Source organism: Rhinatrema bivittatum, chromosome 2 (genome assembly GCF_901001135.1).
Source record: "Rhinatrema bivittatum chromosome 2, aRhiBiv1.1, whole genome shotgun sequence".
Lineage (NCBI taxonomy): Eukaryota > Metazoa > Chordata > Amphibia > Gymnophiona > Rhinatrematidae > Rhinatrema > Rhinatrema bivittatum.
The window spans coordinates 84,474,984-84,490,648 of NC_042616.1; the positions used below are offsets into that span (position 1 = coordinate 84,474,984).

The following is a 15,665-nucleotide window of genomic DNA, read 5'->3' on the forward strand; positions in this document are numbered from 1 at the left end:
CCTTAGTTAGAGGACATCACGGTAAGTTTCTATGTTCCCTGTGTCCGCCAGCCATCTACCGCTCGTCGATTGGTTTTCAATATGGTGCTGTCGGGTTTTCGGCGATACCCCCATTGCCCCCCAGATCATGTCAATCACAGATCCCCATGAGGTCTGTGTTTTATGCCTGGGGGCGTTGCACGACATCAGGGGGTGTCACTTTTGTGCCCAGATGATCTTCAAGGGTCGCTGCGCACACCTAGATAAAATGGAGAAGTTGTTTAGCCCCAAGAAGTCTGATTCTTGGCCTAGACGGGGCATCCACACCTCTGGGCAGCGGGGAACCGGTGGCTACTGGTCCCATGCTGTCCATTCTCCCGCTGGGTCTCAGGTGGATTTAGATGCCGGAGACTGGCTTTCCTCTATCCCTTCTCGTTCCAGATCCAGATTGTCACTGTCGTCTTCTGTGCTGGGGAAAGACCGGGCTAATCATTGTGGGAAGTCTAATAAGCACCGTCATCAGTCTCCATTCTCACATGAGACCAAGCTCGGGAGGGCACCGGCTCTGGCCAAGATGCCCCCAAAGTGCACCATGCTAAGGAGGCATTGCCCTCCATCGAGCTCGGGGGCCTGAGGCATTCCCCACAAAGTCTGGTTTCTGACATCGGTCTCCCTCGGGCTCCAAGAGAGATCTGGTCACACCTCCTCCTCCTCAGGCTGTCCTGTCTTCGGCAGCTTTTGAGAAGGAGTTAGAACGCAGAGTGTAGTTGGCAGTCAGCCGAGCCCTACAAGGCACCGAGCTGCTGGCCCCATCAGGCCCTCCACCAATGTCGGAGCCTGCACCATCGATACTGGCACTGCTGCTGAAGTGCCTGGATCTTCTTGGTGCGCTACCAACGCAGCCGCTACCAGTGACCCGGGTGCTTTCGATGCTCCGTGGGGCATAAGCATTGCCTCCATCGGACACCATCCCCATCGCCGATTGTTCAGATAAGGGAAGTCCATCGAGGCCGGTGGCATCGCCTCCGGAGCCGACCCTGAGGCCAGGCTTACCCGAGCCCATGCCGGATTCCTCGAAGCCTTTGGTGCTGCTGATGCTCTCAGTGCCCTCTGTGCCTTCAGTGCCCCAGGATCGTGGGGTGGTTTGGGCTCCCCTACCAGTGTCCCTGGGTGATCTAAGTGATGAGGACACCCCATACGAACCGTGGGGGGATGATGCCTTTGAGTCCTCTTCTGATGACTTCAAGGACCTGCCCTCTGAGCCATCGCTTCCAGAGGAGCGACACAGATCCCCTCCCGAGGACTTGACGTTCACAGGCTTTGAGTGGGCCATGGCGGAATCCATCCCCTTCCAGCTCCTGTCAGAGGAGGATGCCAGGCACAAGATGCTGAAGCTTCTCCAATTCGTGGATGCACCTAAGGAGGTGGTGGCTATCCTAATCCATGACATATTTAAGGATTTGTTCATTCGGCTCTGGGAGCATCCCATTTTGGTACCTCTGTTAACAGGAAGACCAGTGTGGTGTACCTGATTCAGCCTTCCACGGTGGCATTGAGTGGCATCAGCTCCCACACCAATCCATTGTGGTGGAGTCCACCTTCAAGAAGGCAAAACATTCTCGTACCCATGCCTCTGCTCCCCTGGGTCGGGAGCACAGGGCACTGGATGCCCTGGGCAGGAAAGTCTTCCAGGGCTCAATGTTGGCTGCTCTCATTGCCTATTACCAGTTGTATATGACACAGTACTCCCGGAACCTCTGAAAGCAGGCTCAGGAACTGGTTAAGTGCCTGCCTCAGCAGCTACAGGAGGAATTCTTAAAGGTGGTCCAGCAGGGCTTGGAGTGTGATAAGCATAAGGTCTGGTCTACCTATGACATATTTGAAATGGCAGCAAAGGGTGGCTGCAGCGGGCGTTGGTTCCTGCCGCTTGGCTTGGCTCCGTGCCTCCGACCTTCATCGGGAGGTTCAGGAGAGGATTGCAGACACCCTGTACCGGGGAAAATCTCTTTGGGGATAAGATTAAGGATGCTGTGGCCCAGCTGAAGGATCATCATGAGCTCCAGCACCTCTCGGCCAGCACCCCAGACTCACAGTCCTCCGGCAAGAAGCTCTCACGGCAAGGACTGAGGCACCATTTTTACCGTTCGTGGAGGTACTACCCTCCGGTGGTGAGGGCAGGGCCTCAGTGGGCAGGCCCTAGGGCACACCCTAAGCAACAACAGGCTCCTAGGACTCAGCCGGCACCCTAGCAAAGCCCCGCCATGGGGTTTTGACTGGCTGAGGGAGCATAGGCCAGTCTCCCATGCCCTCAATGGTGGACCTTCTGGTTGGAGGCTGGCTTCGGTTCTTTGTGGATCGTTGGCCTACCATTAGTGCAGATCGGTGTGTCCTTTCAATTATTCATTGGGGGTACAGGTTGATCTTTCAGGGTGTCCCTCCGGACTTTCCCCTGTGCCCCTTGTGGGGCCCTTCTGCAAATCAAGACTTAATTTTGACGGAACTCTCCACCCTTGTGATGACAGAGGCAGATGAACCCCTTCCAACAAGGCAACAAGGGGAGTGGCTTCTACGCCAAATATTTCCTGATTACAAAGAGATCAGGGGGACTTCATCCTGTTCTGGACTTGAGGGCCTTGAACAAATTCCTGAAAAAGGAAAGGTTCAAGATGGTCTTGTTGGGCACCCTGATTCCTCTCCTGCGGAGGGGGGGACTGGCTCTGCTCCCTCGATCTAAAGAGTTCTTATACCCACATCGGGATTTTCTGTGTCCACAAGAAATACCTCCGGTTTGTGGGGGGTGAAGAACACTTCCAGTATCGGGTGCTACCATTCGGCTTGGCGTCTGTGCCCCGAGTCTTTACCAAGTGCCTAGCTGTGGTGGGAGCCTACCTATGGAGGCTGCGGGTGCAGCTTTTTTCCTACCTGTGTGACTGGTTTATCAAGTGCACCATTCAGGAGGGAGTGCTGCGGTTCCTGCACTCCACCATTCGGGTGTTGGAGATCCTGGGCTTTCTGATCAACTACCCAAAGCCTCAGCTTCTCCCATCGACTCAGCTGGACTTTATTGGTGCCAGGTTTGATATGACGCAAGCCAGTGTGTTTCTGCCCTGGGATCAAGCGTTTACCTTAATGTCCCCGGTGGGAGAGATCTCTTGAAGTCGCCAGGTCTCGGCACACCGAATGCAACGCCTGTTGGGGCACATGGCTGTGACCATCCATGTTACTCCCTTCACGCGTCTGCCCATGTGCAGGGTGCAGTGGACGCTGCACTCCCAATTGTGCCAGGCCACCCAGGACCTTCGGGTGCCCATCTGTATTACCTCACCACTCTGGGACTCCTTGGCATGGTGGGAATATCCATACAATTTGGGGATAGGGGTGTCCTTCCAAGCTTCCCCTGCTCAAGATGTGCTCACCACGGATGGGTTAGGGTGCTCACGTGGAGGGTATCCACACCCAGGGTCACTGGGTCCGCTCAGGAAGTGCAGTGTCAGATAAACTTCCTGGAGTTCTGAGCAATCCGATACTCTCTTTGGGTGTATTGAGATCACCTAGCCAACAAGATGTCCTCATCCAGACCGACAACCAAGTGGCAATGTGGTACCTCAACAAGCAGGGAGGCACGAGGTTGTTCCGCCTCTGCCAGGAGGCAGTCCAAATCTGTTCGTGGGCTCTGTCCTAGGGTTTTCAGCTTTGAGCCTTGTACCTACCGGGGTTGGAGAATATGGTGGCAGATAGATTAAGTTGCTCCTTCGACCCCCATGAGTGGTCCCTGAAGCAGGAGGTTGCTGATTGGATCTTCTATCTTTGGGAAACCCCAGACATGGATCTCTTCGCTTCCTTCTGCAACAGGATGGTAGCTCTGTTCTGCTCCCTGTTCAGGAGAGACGTCAGACCAGCATCGGATGCCTTCGCCCGCCATTGGGGCCAGAGCCTCTTGTTTGTGTATCCTCCACTTCTGCTGGTGCCGAAGACTCTCCTGAAGGTCCAGCAGGACCAGGGCACCATGATTCTCATCGCTTCTTATTGGCCACAACAGATCTGGTTCCCAATCCTGCACGATCTCTCTCTTCGGGAGCCGATCAATCCGGGGACCTCCTCAGACCCTTATCACGTAGGATCAGGGCATGCTGCGCCATCCCAACCTCCAGGCCTTGTTCCTAATGGCTTGGATGTTGGGAGGGTGATTTTACAGCCACTGGACCTCTCAGATGATGTGTCTCTGGTCTTAGTGGCATCCAGGAAGCCTTTCACTAGGAAGTCTTATGGTCTGAAGTGGAGGAGGCTCTCTATTTGGTGTGAGCACCACAGCTTGGATCCATTCTCTTGCTCCACTCCAAAGCTACTTGATTACCTCCTGTACCTCTCGGAAGCTGGCCTAAAGACCATCACCATCAAGGTACATCTCAGTGCTATTGGGACCTACCACCAAGGGGTGGATAGGTTGCCTGTCTCGGTTCAACCTATTGTGGGGCACTTTATGCGGAGTCTACTTCAGCTGAAGCCTATCCTAAGGCCCCCGCTGTGTCCTGATACCTCAGGGTGGTCTTGGTCCAGCTGAGGAAGGCTCCCTTTGACCTTTCCATGTCTGTGACCTGAAAGACCTGACCTGAAAGGTCATCTTCTTGGTGGTGGTCACCTTGGTGCGCATGGTCAGCGAGCTTCAGGCCTTGGAGTCGTATTCACCTTACACAAATTTATTTCACGTTAGAGTGGTTCTATGCACACACCCTAAGGTGGTGATGGATTTTCATCTGAATCAGTTTATTGACCTGCCCACCTTTTTTCCTAAGCCTCATTTACCCCAAGGCGAACAGGCACTACATGGTTTGGCTTGCAAGAGGGCCTCAGCCTTTTACCTGGAACGGACAGCAGGCTATAGGCAGTCCACACAACTCTTAATCTCTTTTGATAGGAACAGATTAGGACTTGCCGTTGCCAAACAGACCCTGTCCAGCTGGCTAGCAGATTGCATTTCCTTCTATGCGCAAGCGGGACTGCGGCTTGGGGGCCATGTCAAAGCTCAGTTTATCAGAGTCATGGCAGCATCAGTGGCCCACTTGCAAGCGGTCCCCGGTGACGAGATCTGCAAGGCTGCGACTTGGAGTTCCCTCCACACCTTTGCCTCGCACTATTATCTGGACAGAGATGGCCATCGCGACAGCAATTTTGGCCAGTCTGTCCTCCGGAATCTCTTTCAGATGTGAAACCCAGCTCTTCCTGCCTCAGGCCCTTTGTTCGGGTTCAGGCTTCCTATCCTCTGTTACAAACAGCACCGGTATTGTTGTGCCTGTTGGCACCTGGTTGGGTGCCTTTTGGTCTTGCTTGTTGTTTGGGAGCAGCTTTTGGCTAGGGATTCACCCGCAAGGATTACCATCCTGCTTATTCTAGGAGGAAACAAAGTTGCTTACCTATAACAGGTGTTCTCCTAGGACAGCAGGATGTTTCTCCTCAGGAAACCCATCAGCCATCCCGTGGAGTTGGATTTCTCCTAGTTTGTATTTTAATTTTTTCGTAATTCTATATTACAAGACTGAAGAGGAACCCTGCATGGACGTGTAGTTAGTGGCAGGCTGGGCATGCCCAGTGTGCCAGTCAAAGTTTCTAGAAACTTTAACAAAAGTTTTCCGTGCTGGGCTCCATCTGATGATGTCACCTACATGTGAGGACTAACATCCTGCTGTCCTAGGAGAACACCTGTTATAGGTAAGCAGCTCTGCTATATCCTTCTTGCTTGAACTGATGGAAATTGATATCTAGAGAAAGTTCTGATTTCAGTCTCTGTAATAAACAAGTTAACCAAAAAGAAAATAATCTCCCTTTTAAAGCTAGAATGGCATGAATGGCTAAAGGCAGGAAGCAGTATTAAGAAGAACTCTTTGTGTAATACAACTAAATGTGAAATTTCTCCTTTCTTTCAGTCAGAGGATTTCTTCACATTAATTGAATCTCATGAGGGCAAGCCATTGAGGCTTCTGGTTTATAGCACAGAAATGGATTCCTGCCGAGAGGTCCTTGTTACTCCCAATGGAGCCTGGGGTGGTGAAGGAAGGTATTTAGCTGGCTGTTTGTTTCTTGCTGGACTGCATGCAAAGTCTGTATAATTTGAAACATAGAAATATGATGGCAGAAAAAGACCATATGGCATTTCTAGTCTGCCCATTCACACCACCTGCTCGGCTCTGCAATCCCTGAATTCAGATACTATCCTTGCCTGCATCACCTCTACTGGGAGTCTGTTCAATGTATCAACTTTCATCTCTATAAAGAAATATTGCCTTAGATTACTCCTGAGACTACCTTCTTTCACTCTCATCCCATGATCCTTTTTTCCAGAACCTTCTTTCTGTTGAAAGAGACCCTCCTCCTGTGTATTGATACATTACAGGTATTTAAATGTCGCTATCATATTTCCCCTATCCTGCCTTTCCTTTAGGGTATACATGTTTAGATATTTAAATCTGTCGTCCTATCCTTTATAATTTAGACCCACTGGCCATTTTAGTAACTACCCTCTAGATTGACTTCATCCAGTTTATATCTTTTTGAAGGTACAGTCTCCAGAACTGTGCACAGTATTTCAAATGAAGTCTCACCAAGGACTTATTCAGGGGTAATAACACCCACCTCCGAGGTCGTTTCCTAAGTTAGATAGCCAAAGATCATCAATCATATTAAGTGGTCATAAGGTGTTTGATTATAGAACAGTTATTTTGATAATTGACAAAGAAATTAACATAATTAAAATGTTATGCAAAAGGCTTTAGTCCTAAGATAGTCCATCTGGAGGCTCAGAGCTTGCCCTATCTATTTGAAGCTCTCTATAATGGAAAAGAAGTTGACTCAACTTAAAGCTAAATTAGCTACAATTAAGAAAGCCCAAGAAGATCCTCTCCCATCCAGCAAGTCTTTCCTCAGAGGATTCAAAAACCAAGAAATAAATGGGTCTCTGTGGGCTCTGGTAGACTAAGACCTGTGACACAAGTACACCTCCCAATCCCCATTCAAAATTCCTTTTCTGCATTGGAAACTGACAATACTCCCAGGGTTGAAACTTTGGTTCCCCCTCCCTCGGTTAAGCAGTTTTTCTTCCATAGAGTTGTGCTTCAAGAGTCTCTGGTGAATCTGCGGGACTGTCACGACTGGGAACCAGTCCAATGTCTGACAACTTTGGGAGTCCTTTTGAGGCTCTCATCAGGCAGTCCAATTTCCGTCCGAGCAGTGGTTGCTCTCTTGCCATTCACCCTAGTTAAGGGAGGCTCAAAAGAAACTTGTACTAGGCTTGCAGGCTGCTATTCTGCTGCTGATGGACCAGGACAATCTAGGGCACTACTTTATTTTTGTGTGGTCCCAAAGGTCATAGGGTTCTTGCTCTACACTTTGGCCACTTTAGCCTTTGGCAGAAGCCTATTTTCACTTTTCATTTTGGTTCCCTCATCAGTTTCCAGCAATGGGGTGTCAGTTTCAGGTACTACCATTCAGGTTAGCCACGGCCCTGATTACCTTCTCCAAGGTCATGATGAGAATGTTGGCAGCCCTATGCAGAAAAAATATTTTGGTGCACCTGTAACTGGACTATTGGCTAATCTGTGCAAAGTCGGTCTAGGAGAGCAAATAGTCACTCAAAGAGTGGTTCAGTGGCTACAGGAATAAGGTTGGGTGGCCAGCCTAGTGAAGAGGTGTTTGCATACATCTCAGAACCTAGTGTATCTTGGGCGCAGTTCGATACGGAAGCAGGCTGAATGTTCCTTCTGAATCAACACATTCTGAAGTTAGAGACTCAGGTTAAGGGGCTTTGAGTGGTACGGAACCCTTCGATTTGGAGTTACCTTCAGACTCTGGGTTCCATGGAAGCAACCTTGGATGTGATCCTGTGGCTGAGGGCTCACATGCATCTTCTGCAGAAGACTTTACTATCTCGATGGAGCCCCCTTGCTCAGGATTACAGGATGCGACTGCCTCTCCCGCAATAGGCGTCCTCTGAAAGGGGGGGGGGGGATTTAGTTTCCCCTGTCTAGAAGGTGGTAACTATAGATCTGAGCTTGAAGGCTTGGAAGCCAATTGTCAGGACTTCCATGTACAGTGACTTTGGTCCCCAGTGGAAGCAAGAGCAATTCATTTGGCCTTTCTCAAATTCTCACTCTGATTGTTCAAGAAGGCAGTGCGAGTGATGTCAGATAACACCAAGGTGAGGGCATATATAAACCATCAAGGGGGTACTCAGAGCCCACAGGTATCCCTGGAAATGGATCTCCATCTCCCATGGGCAGAGAAACTGAGGTCATATGTCATCAGGCACTGAAACTAGAGGATGGGTGATAGAAGGAAGACAAGGGACTTGGAATGTCACCCCGCGACAAATACAAATACAGGAAGTGAGTGTAGAAATTAACAAAATGAATCAGCTCAATAATCTACTCCTAAGCAAAAGAGCCAGAAAGGAAGCCAAGAAAAGCAGCAAACCAAGAAAGAATAGCTAGAAACCTATGAGCACAAATGCTCATAGTCTGAGTAATAAAATTCCAGATCAGCAGGCCCTTATGGTGGAGGCAGACTTGGGTATTGTTGCTTTTACAGAGACATGGTTTAGTTTGTCTCATGATTGGGATAAAACCATATTGGACTGTAACCCATTGTGAAAGGATAAAGATGACAGAACAGGGGAAGGATTAGCTCTCTAGGTCAAGAACAATATCCAAGCATTTGAAACACAGAGTATTTGGGCTGTATTAAAAATAGATAATGGCATATATACAGTATCGTATAGAAAACAAAAACAATTCTTATAACAGGCTACTGAGTCCTCACTGTACTGTTATACACCATTAAACCAACAATTTGAGGAACCTAATCTTATTTCAAACAATTGAAACTTATTTTTAATTTAAGGGAAATAGTATCAGAAAAATAATGTGCTAATAGCAGATACAGTCGTCTAGCTCTTCCCCACAAAGGGCTGCAACCAGTTTCGTGTATGATCACTTCATTTACCATTTCCCAATTTTCAATCCTATTTTGTGCAATCCCCGCACCATTATTGAAGGAGTGCTGTGGGGCAGAGCCGGTTGAGGCCAAAGAAAAATAGTTGAATCCCCTGAAGAAGGCGGTTTTAGACCCCGAAACATTGACAATGTTGGAAAGTAAGCAGAGCTAAAGTGGAGGACAGCACAGCGCATTCAGCGCGGAGGAGAGTATAACACAGCACAGCACGAAGAAAGAAAATTAGCACAAAGCAAAAAAAGACCTGGAAGCTAAGTGCAAAATTGATTTAATAAAAAGTGATATAAAGTAATCATTTTTAGGCAGAGCACAGAGGTATTGATGAGAGTACCGGTTTGCACAAGGAAGTGTTGTGTTTTATTGAAAATTGGGAAACGGTAAATGAAGTGATCATACGTGCTGTATACACGAAACTGGTTGCAGCTCTTTGTGGGCAAGAGCCAGACGACTGTATCTGCTATTAGTACATTATTTTTCTGATACTATTTCCCTTAAGTTAAAAATAAGTTTCAATTGTTTGAAATAAGATTGGGTTCCTCAAATTGTTGGTTTAATGGTATATATACAGTATCTACACTTATGGTCTACAGGCATCCAACTCGGAAGAACTGGACAGAGATCTGGACAAAGACATGCAAAAGTTGGGAAAGAAAGGAAGTGATTTTAATCTGCTGGATGTGGTTTGATGTACTCCTTTTGCAGAAGTAGAGAAATTGTGGATGTCTTTCAAGGGGCTCTGCATAAGCAAATGGTGATGGAAACCACAAGGGGATTAGCGATACTAGACCTGGTGCTCACAAATGGAGACAGTATCTCTAATGCTTGGGTAGGTGCCCACCTGAGCACCAGCATTCATGAGACAGCATAGTTTGATACAACGGCCAAGATGGAGAGAAGTTATACAAAGATCAAGAACTTGGATTTCAAATATACAAAGTATTGTAAAATGGGATGTGGATAAGTACAAGGTGATGCATGTAGGGCAAAATAACCCGTTCTATAGTTACATGATGTTAGGTTTCATATTAGGAGTTACCACCCAGGAAAGAGATCTAGGCGTCATAGTGGATAATACATTGAAATAGTTGGCCCAATGTGTTGTGGCGATCAATAAAGCAAACAGAATGTTAGAAATTATTAGGAAGGGAATGAAAAATAAAACGGAGGATGTCATAATGCCTCTGTATCGCTCCATGGTGAGACCGCACCTTGAATATTGTGTACAATTCTGGTCGCAGCATCTCAAAAAAGATATAGCTACATTGGAGAAAGTGCAGAGAAGGGCGCCCAAAATGATATGGGGTATGGAATGAATGCCTTATGAGGGAAAGGCTAAATAAGTTAGGGCTCTTCAGTTTGGAAAAGAGATGACTGAAGGGGGATATGATAGAAGTCTACAAAATCATGAAAGGACTTGAACAGGTTAATGTAAATCGGTTATTTACTCTCTGAGATAATCGAAGGACCAGGGGCACTCCATGAAGTTAGCAAGTAGCTCATTTAAAACAAATCAAAAAAAATTCTTTTTCACTCAGCGCATAGTTAAACTCTAGAATTCATTGCAGAGGATGTGTTTTCAGCAGTTAGTGTTATTGGGTTTAAAAAAGGTTTGGATAAGTTCCTAGAGGTTAAAACCATATATTGCTATTATGGTAATTAATAAGAAATATTAGCTTGTGATCTATCTAATGTTTAGTTACTTGTCACATACTTGTGACTTGGTTTTCAGGATATCCACAATGAATATGAATTTGTATGCACTGCACTGCATTTGTATGCAAATCTCTCTCACGCAAATTCATTGTGGATATCCGAAAAACCTGACTGGCTACATGTGTCCTGAAATCTATGTTGAGAATCCCTGCCCTAGAGGAGAGGGGGAGATATGATATAGACATTCAAATACTTCAAACATAAATAATGTACAAGAAGCAGATCTTCTTCTTAAAATTCCCCTGTAAATGTGTGGTTGTCCTTCATAAGAACAAATTTATCTTCCAAGACCCCACCCACCTGGAAACCTTTCTGGAAGATAAAGAAAAAGATTGAGATATAGGCTGTTTAGTAAAATATTCTCCCATATGTAACTTGATGTTACAGAATATTCGTGTTTATTTTTTTCTTTTTAAGTTCCTCCCATGTTGTGGACTAGGAGTTTTGATGCAAATAAGAATGTTAAGGGATTGTGGAAATATTGTTTTCCTGCATACAAAATTTGTTCTTTTGATTTTACAACTGTATTGTTTAAAATCTTTAATAAAGTATAAATTTAAAAAATATATATATATATATTTCTTCATGGGAAGGGTATTGGATGCAAAATTCAAGAAGGCATGGGATAAGCACAACGAATCCTTAGTTGTGAAGGGGGAAATGGACCATCCACAGGGGCCTAAAGCAATGAAACAGGAAGGAAATTGGGCTGACTAGATGGACATTATGGTTGTCTGCTATCAAATTCTCTGCTTCTCTGTCCTCTGCTAAGCATCTGTCTTGTTTCACCTAATTTTGTGCACCATTGCTTATAATATCAATTTATGCATTTTAAGAAAAGAAGTCTACTATACATTTGGGAAAGACTGTTCTGCATTATGGTGTTTCTTCACAATTGCATTTTTTAACCTTCTTTATCTGTAGCCTAGGATGTGGCATTGGATATGGTTATTTGCACAGAATTCCATCACAGTTAGCTGTGACGACGAAAAGAACAGAAATAAAACCTCCATCACCCTTGCCGTCGGAAGAGAGACCTGCTGTGCCAGTTGCCAATGGATATAGTGAGGTAAACACCACGGAGGAATGTTTCAAAGGGTTTTCACACACAAACATAGCATATAGTATGTGCCTAAGTAGAATGTACTTGCATATATGCTATTTTGTAAACATCAAGAGTACGTGTGTATTTTCCATTTTGCGTGTACATTTTACTGCTGAAAAAAAGGGGCGGACTGGGGTGTCCCAATGCATGGCTCAGAAGTACACTTGGTAGTTGCTGTTTTGTAAGAGAGATACATGTATACATTTCCAAACATATTCATATAATTTTACGCCTGCTAACTGTCTGGTGCAAGTGAAGTTAGACTTATCAGTTGTCTGCAATATTTGAGTGGGTGAAGTGCTGGAGGATCTAGGTAAACTGGTGGAGGTATTTCAAGTATATGGTCGGGTACTTTGAAGCCAGCGTACTCACATACTTAAATACCTGCCTCTATATATAAATTGGGATTATCACGCATGCATGGTTTTTTTGTTTTTGTTTTTTTTATCCTAAAATACACGTGTATATTTATAAAGTAGGTAGAGAAATTTTAAGTGTTTGCATTGGAAATGATTCTGCATATTGAAACATATGCAAGTACTTTCAGAGCTCTTGCTGCACAGTTTATAGAATATTGAGATAAATCTCCACACATCCACTTACTGTATGTGCACAAATGCTGTACTGTGAATAGATTTAAAAGTTAGGCTCAATGAAGCCAATTTTCAGCTAAGGCCGAGTGCTAAATTTTAGCCATCTGGATTCAACATCAGCCAGTCCTCTCTCCTCTACTCTACTCTACATTGGCAGTTTCCTTCTTCCTTTTTCATTTCACTCAGTGTTTTGCAGCTCAGACTGGTTTTACTAGCTACCCTTCAAATTTTCAGTGACTGGGCCCCAGTGATACACCCAGGGATTTTTTCACTATCCCCAGAATGCTATAGATGATTTCACATCACTTTACGTAGACCACAATCTTACAAAGGAAACACATATCTCAAAGGAGGTAAAGAGCTTCTATATGCTTCTGTGCCAGATTCGCCAACTGTGCAATTACTTTGAGAAAAAAATCTTGCTACTGTAATACGCACACTGATTACTAACTGCCTAGACAACTGTAATTCTCTGTTTAGCAGCATCTAATGGACCACGTAAGATCAATATTGCAACGATAACATTGGCTTAGGATAAAACTCAAAACTCTTTGCTTTGTCTTTAAGTGCATGAATAACAGGCCCCTGATTATCTTTCTCAGCTTCTGTTCTGTTACATTCCCATGAGGGAGGTCTGATCCTCCCAAATGGCCCTCCCATCTTCCCCTACTCTAGCTTTGATCAGATTAGCTTGTATGACACTTCATGCACTAAGTTCTCATGCCCCAAAATTATGGAACAAGACACCGCTACCCCTATCCCTTGAGACTGCCTACCTCATCTTTCAAAAAATAAAGGCTTGCCCATTCAGCCAAGCTTTCCCCAAGATTCAAAGGAAAGAGTCTCTTCCCTCTAATACCTGACTACCAGAACTTCCTGGTCGGGAGCCCACAATCTTGTCCACCACTAAACGACTACTACTAATAATTTATTCTTACTATCTCTGCACACAAAGTGTTTGCCTTATTAAAATATATATACATCTTGTAACTTTCTTTATATTCTCGCTATCCATTTCACCCACTAGGCCCTTTATTATCTACTATATGTTCAGTTTCAACCTAGATTACATGTTACAGTCTACCTCTTGTCTTTAACCATACCTGTATACATGCTCTAACCTCATGTTTAGTGTCTTTAATTTGATTGATTGTAGTTTTAATCATAACTTTCTCAGTATTCAGACAGGTTAATCCATGACCAGTGGGTTATGCACCTCTACCAGCAGATGGAGATGGAGCGAAGCTGGTGTCATGGTATATATACCCCTGCTCTAACAGCCTGCCAGTATTTTTCATCTCCAGCAAATGGTGGATGTGCATCACCCTACTAGTGATTGCTTGTTTAAAAAAAAAAAGGGAAAGAAAAAGAGAAGGACTGTTCATGCACTGCTTCTCCTGAGGTGATATCTGGTGATTCCTTTCTCAGGCGAGTGCCTCGGTCTGGTTTTCCGGCATGGACTTAGCTGCAGGAGAGAATCAGCTGAGAGACTAGTGGGTGCAGAAAGATGAACGTGGTAGTGAAGGCATTAGCCCTCTCCCCCTGCAGCCGGAGACCGACTCTGTACTCAGCCAGGATGGGTTAAGCTCAGGTAGAGTTTAAAAAAAAAAAGAGTAAGAAGAGAGAGATTTAGGAATTCCTCTCCTCTCTTCTGTTTCTGGTCTCTCAGCCTCAGTGTGCCAATCAAACGTGCATTCCCATCTCCATGGGAGACCTTGGGAGTTGCCTTAGTTTTGGCAGATTGAGTGGCCCTTTGGGCTAGACCCTGCTTTCAAGCTTCACTGGGACATCGCATAATGGCGTTCACATGTTTTTTTTCTGAGCAATTCTCTCATGAAAGTAGTGCCATACGTTGGTTCCTGCCTGCATGTCCAGGTTGGGCATCCGTCTGGACCATATAGCTGGGCATCCAAATTTTGGATGTTCATAATACAAGTGTTCAACAGAGTATCTATCTATCTATCTATCTAATTAAATATCTATGCGTCCATTTTTTGGGCGTCTTGTCTGGGCTTGCCAGGTATGGTCGCACTATTGGACGCACAATTGTCAAATGCTTGTTGTTGAGCATGCTGCCACTGGATACATGGTGCAGGTAGCAAAGAAGCCTAAGCATTTTGCGATTTGCCCTGCTTGCCATATTAGGGCATCACAGCCTGGGGTTCGCTCTAATCTTTGTCAGTGCTGCTTGGAGGCTCAAGGCGCGTTGTCTCCAACTGATTTTACTAAGCCTGACCCTTCCCAGCAGGTTACAGGAAGATATCCGGAGGCGGTTCTGTCAGAAGTTTCGCCTGGTTTTGAGAGTCCCCTAACTGGTTTGTCAGCAGGGAAGGGCAACTCAGTGGGCACCAAACCATACCTTGGTTTTGGTATGGATCCTTCTGCCTTCTCTTGGGTGGAATCTTTTCAAGAGCTGCAGTCCTTTCTACAGGTACAGTTGGCAGAGCTGGCCAAATCTTAAAGTTCAAGATCGCAGGCTGCGGAATCCTGCAAGGCTGGTGCCGCGGATAAACGTTGGAAGGCATCTCGGCCTGTTGCAGGTCACACTGATGGGGACTCGGATGGCATGGATGAGGAAGGCGATCCTTACTCCCTGGAGGATAGGGAAATTCCTCAGGGTTGGAACCTTCTAGAATGATGTTGCGCTTCTTTCATAGAGATGAGTTGCCAGTGCTGATCTTTCAGACACTGAAGATGCTAGGATTGCCGGGTGCTGATCCATGTCTGAGTCAAAGAAGAATCTCATTTTAGTTACTTTGCGTAAAGCATCATGTTTCTTCCCCATTATGGATGCTATTCGAGAGTTGATTGATCTTGAATGGGGCGCTCCAGAAGCTAATTTTACAGTGGGACAAGCCTTGAAAGGACTGTACCCTCTGGATCCAGTGGCATGAGAGCAGTTGCGTTTTCCAAAAGTGGATTTTATTTATTTATTTATTTAGACTTTTTGTATACCGACATTCTTGAAAGAAGATATCAAATCATATCGGTTTCCATTGAAACTGAACAATCGCCGCTGTGGCGTTACATTGAAACAAATTCGTCCGATAACAAATAACATTGTAAGTGGAACACGTCTTATACGTGGAAATATTTGCTGTAGTGGCATTACATTGAGAACAAGAAGTTAAATGATAGGTAACAAATAACCACAAACCAATAACCATTAACAATTAACAAATAGCATTATAAGTAGAGTACATCTTCATAGACAATCCAAACAGACCTATGTTGGATGTGAAAATATAAATACAGAGTTGCGAAAAAGGCGCTGG

General features: G+C 45.5%; 1 protein-coding gene across 4 annotated transcripts in view; it reads left to right on the plus strand.

The window, feature by feature from the left end:
• Positions 1 to 15,665, plus strand: part of GORASP1 (golgi reassembly stacking protein 1) — a 163,355-nt gene that overhangs the window by 56,816 nt on the left and 90,874 nt on the right. For all 4 annotated transcript variants that reach the window (XM_029588395.1, XM_029588394.1, XM_029588397.1 and 1 more), the window contains 2 exons: positions 5,901 to 6,031; positions 11,617 to 11,761. In XM_029588395.1, the coding sequence (XP_029444255.1) occupies positions 5,901 to 6,031; positions 11,617 to 11,761 (276 nt within the window). The remainder of the gene's footprint in view (positions 1 to 5,900; positions 6,032 to 11,616; positions 11,762 to 15,665) is intronic.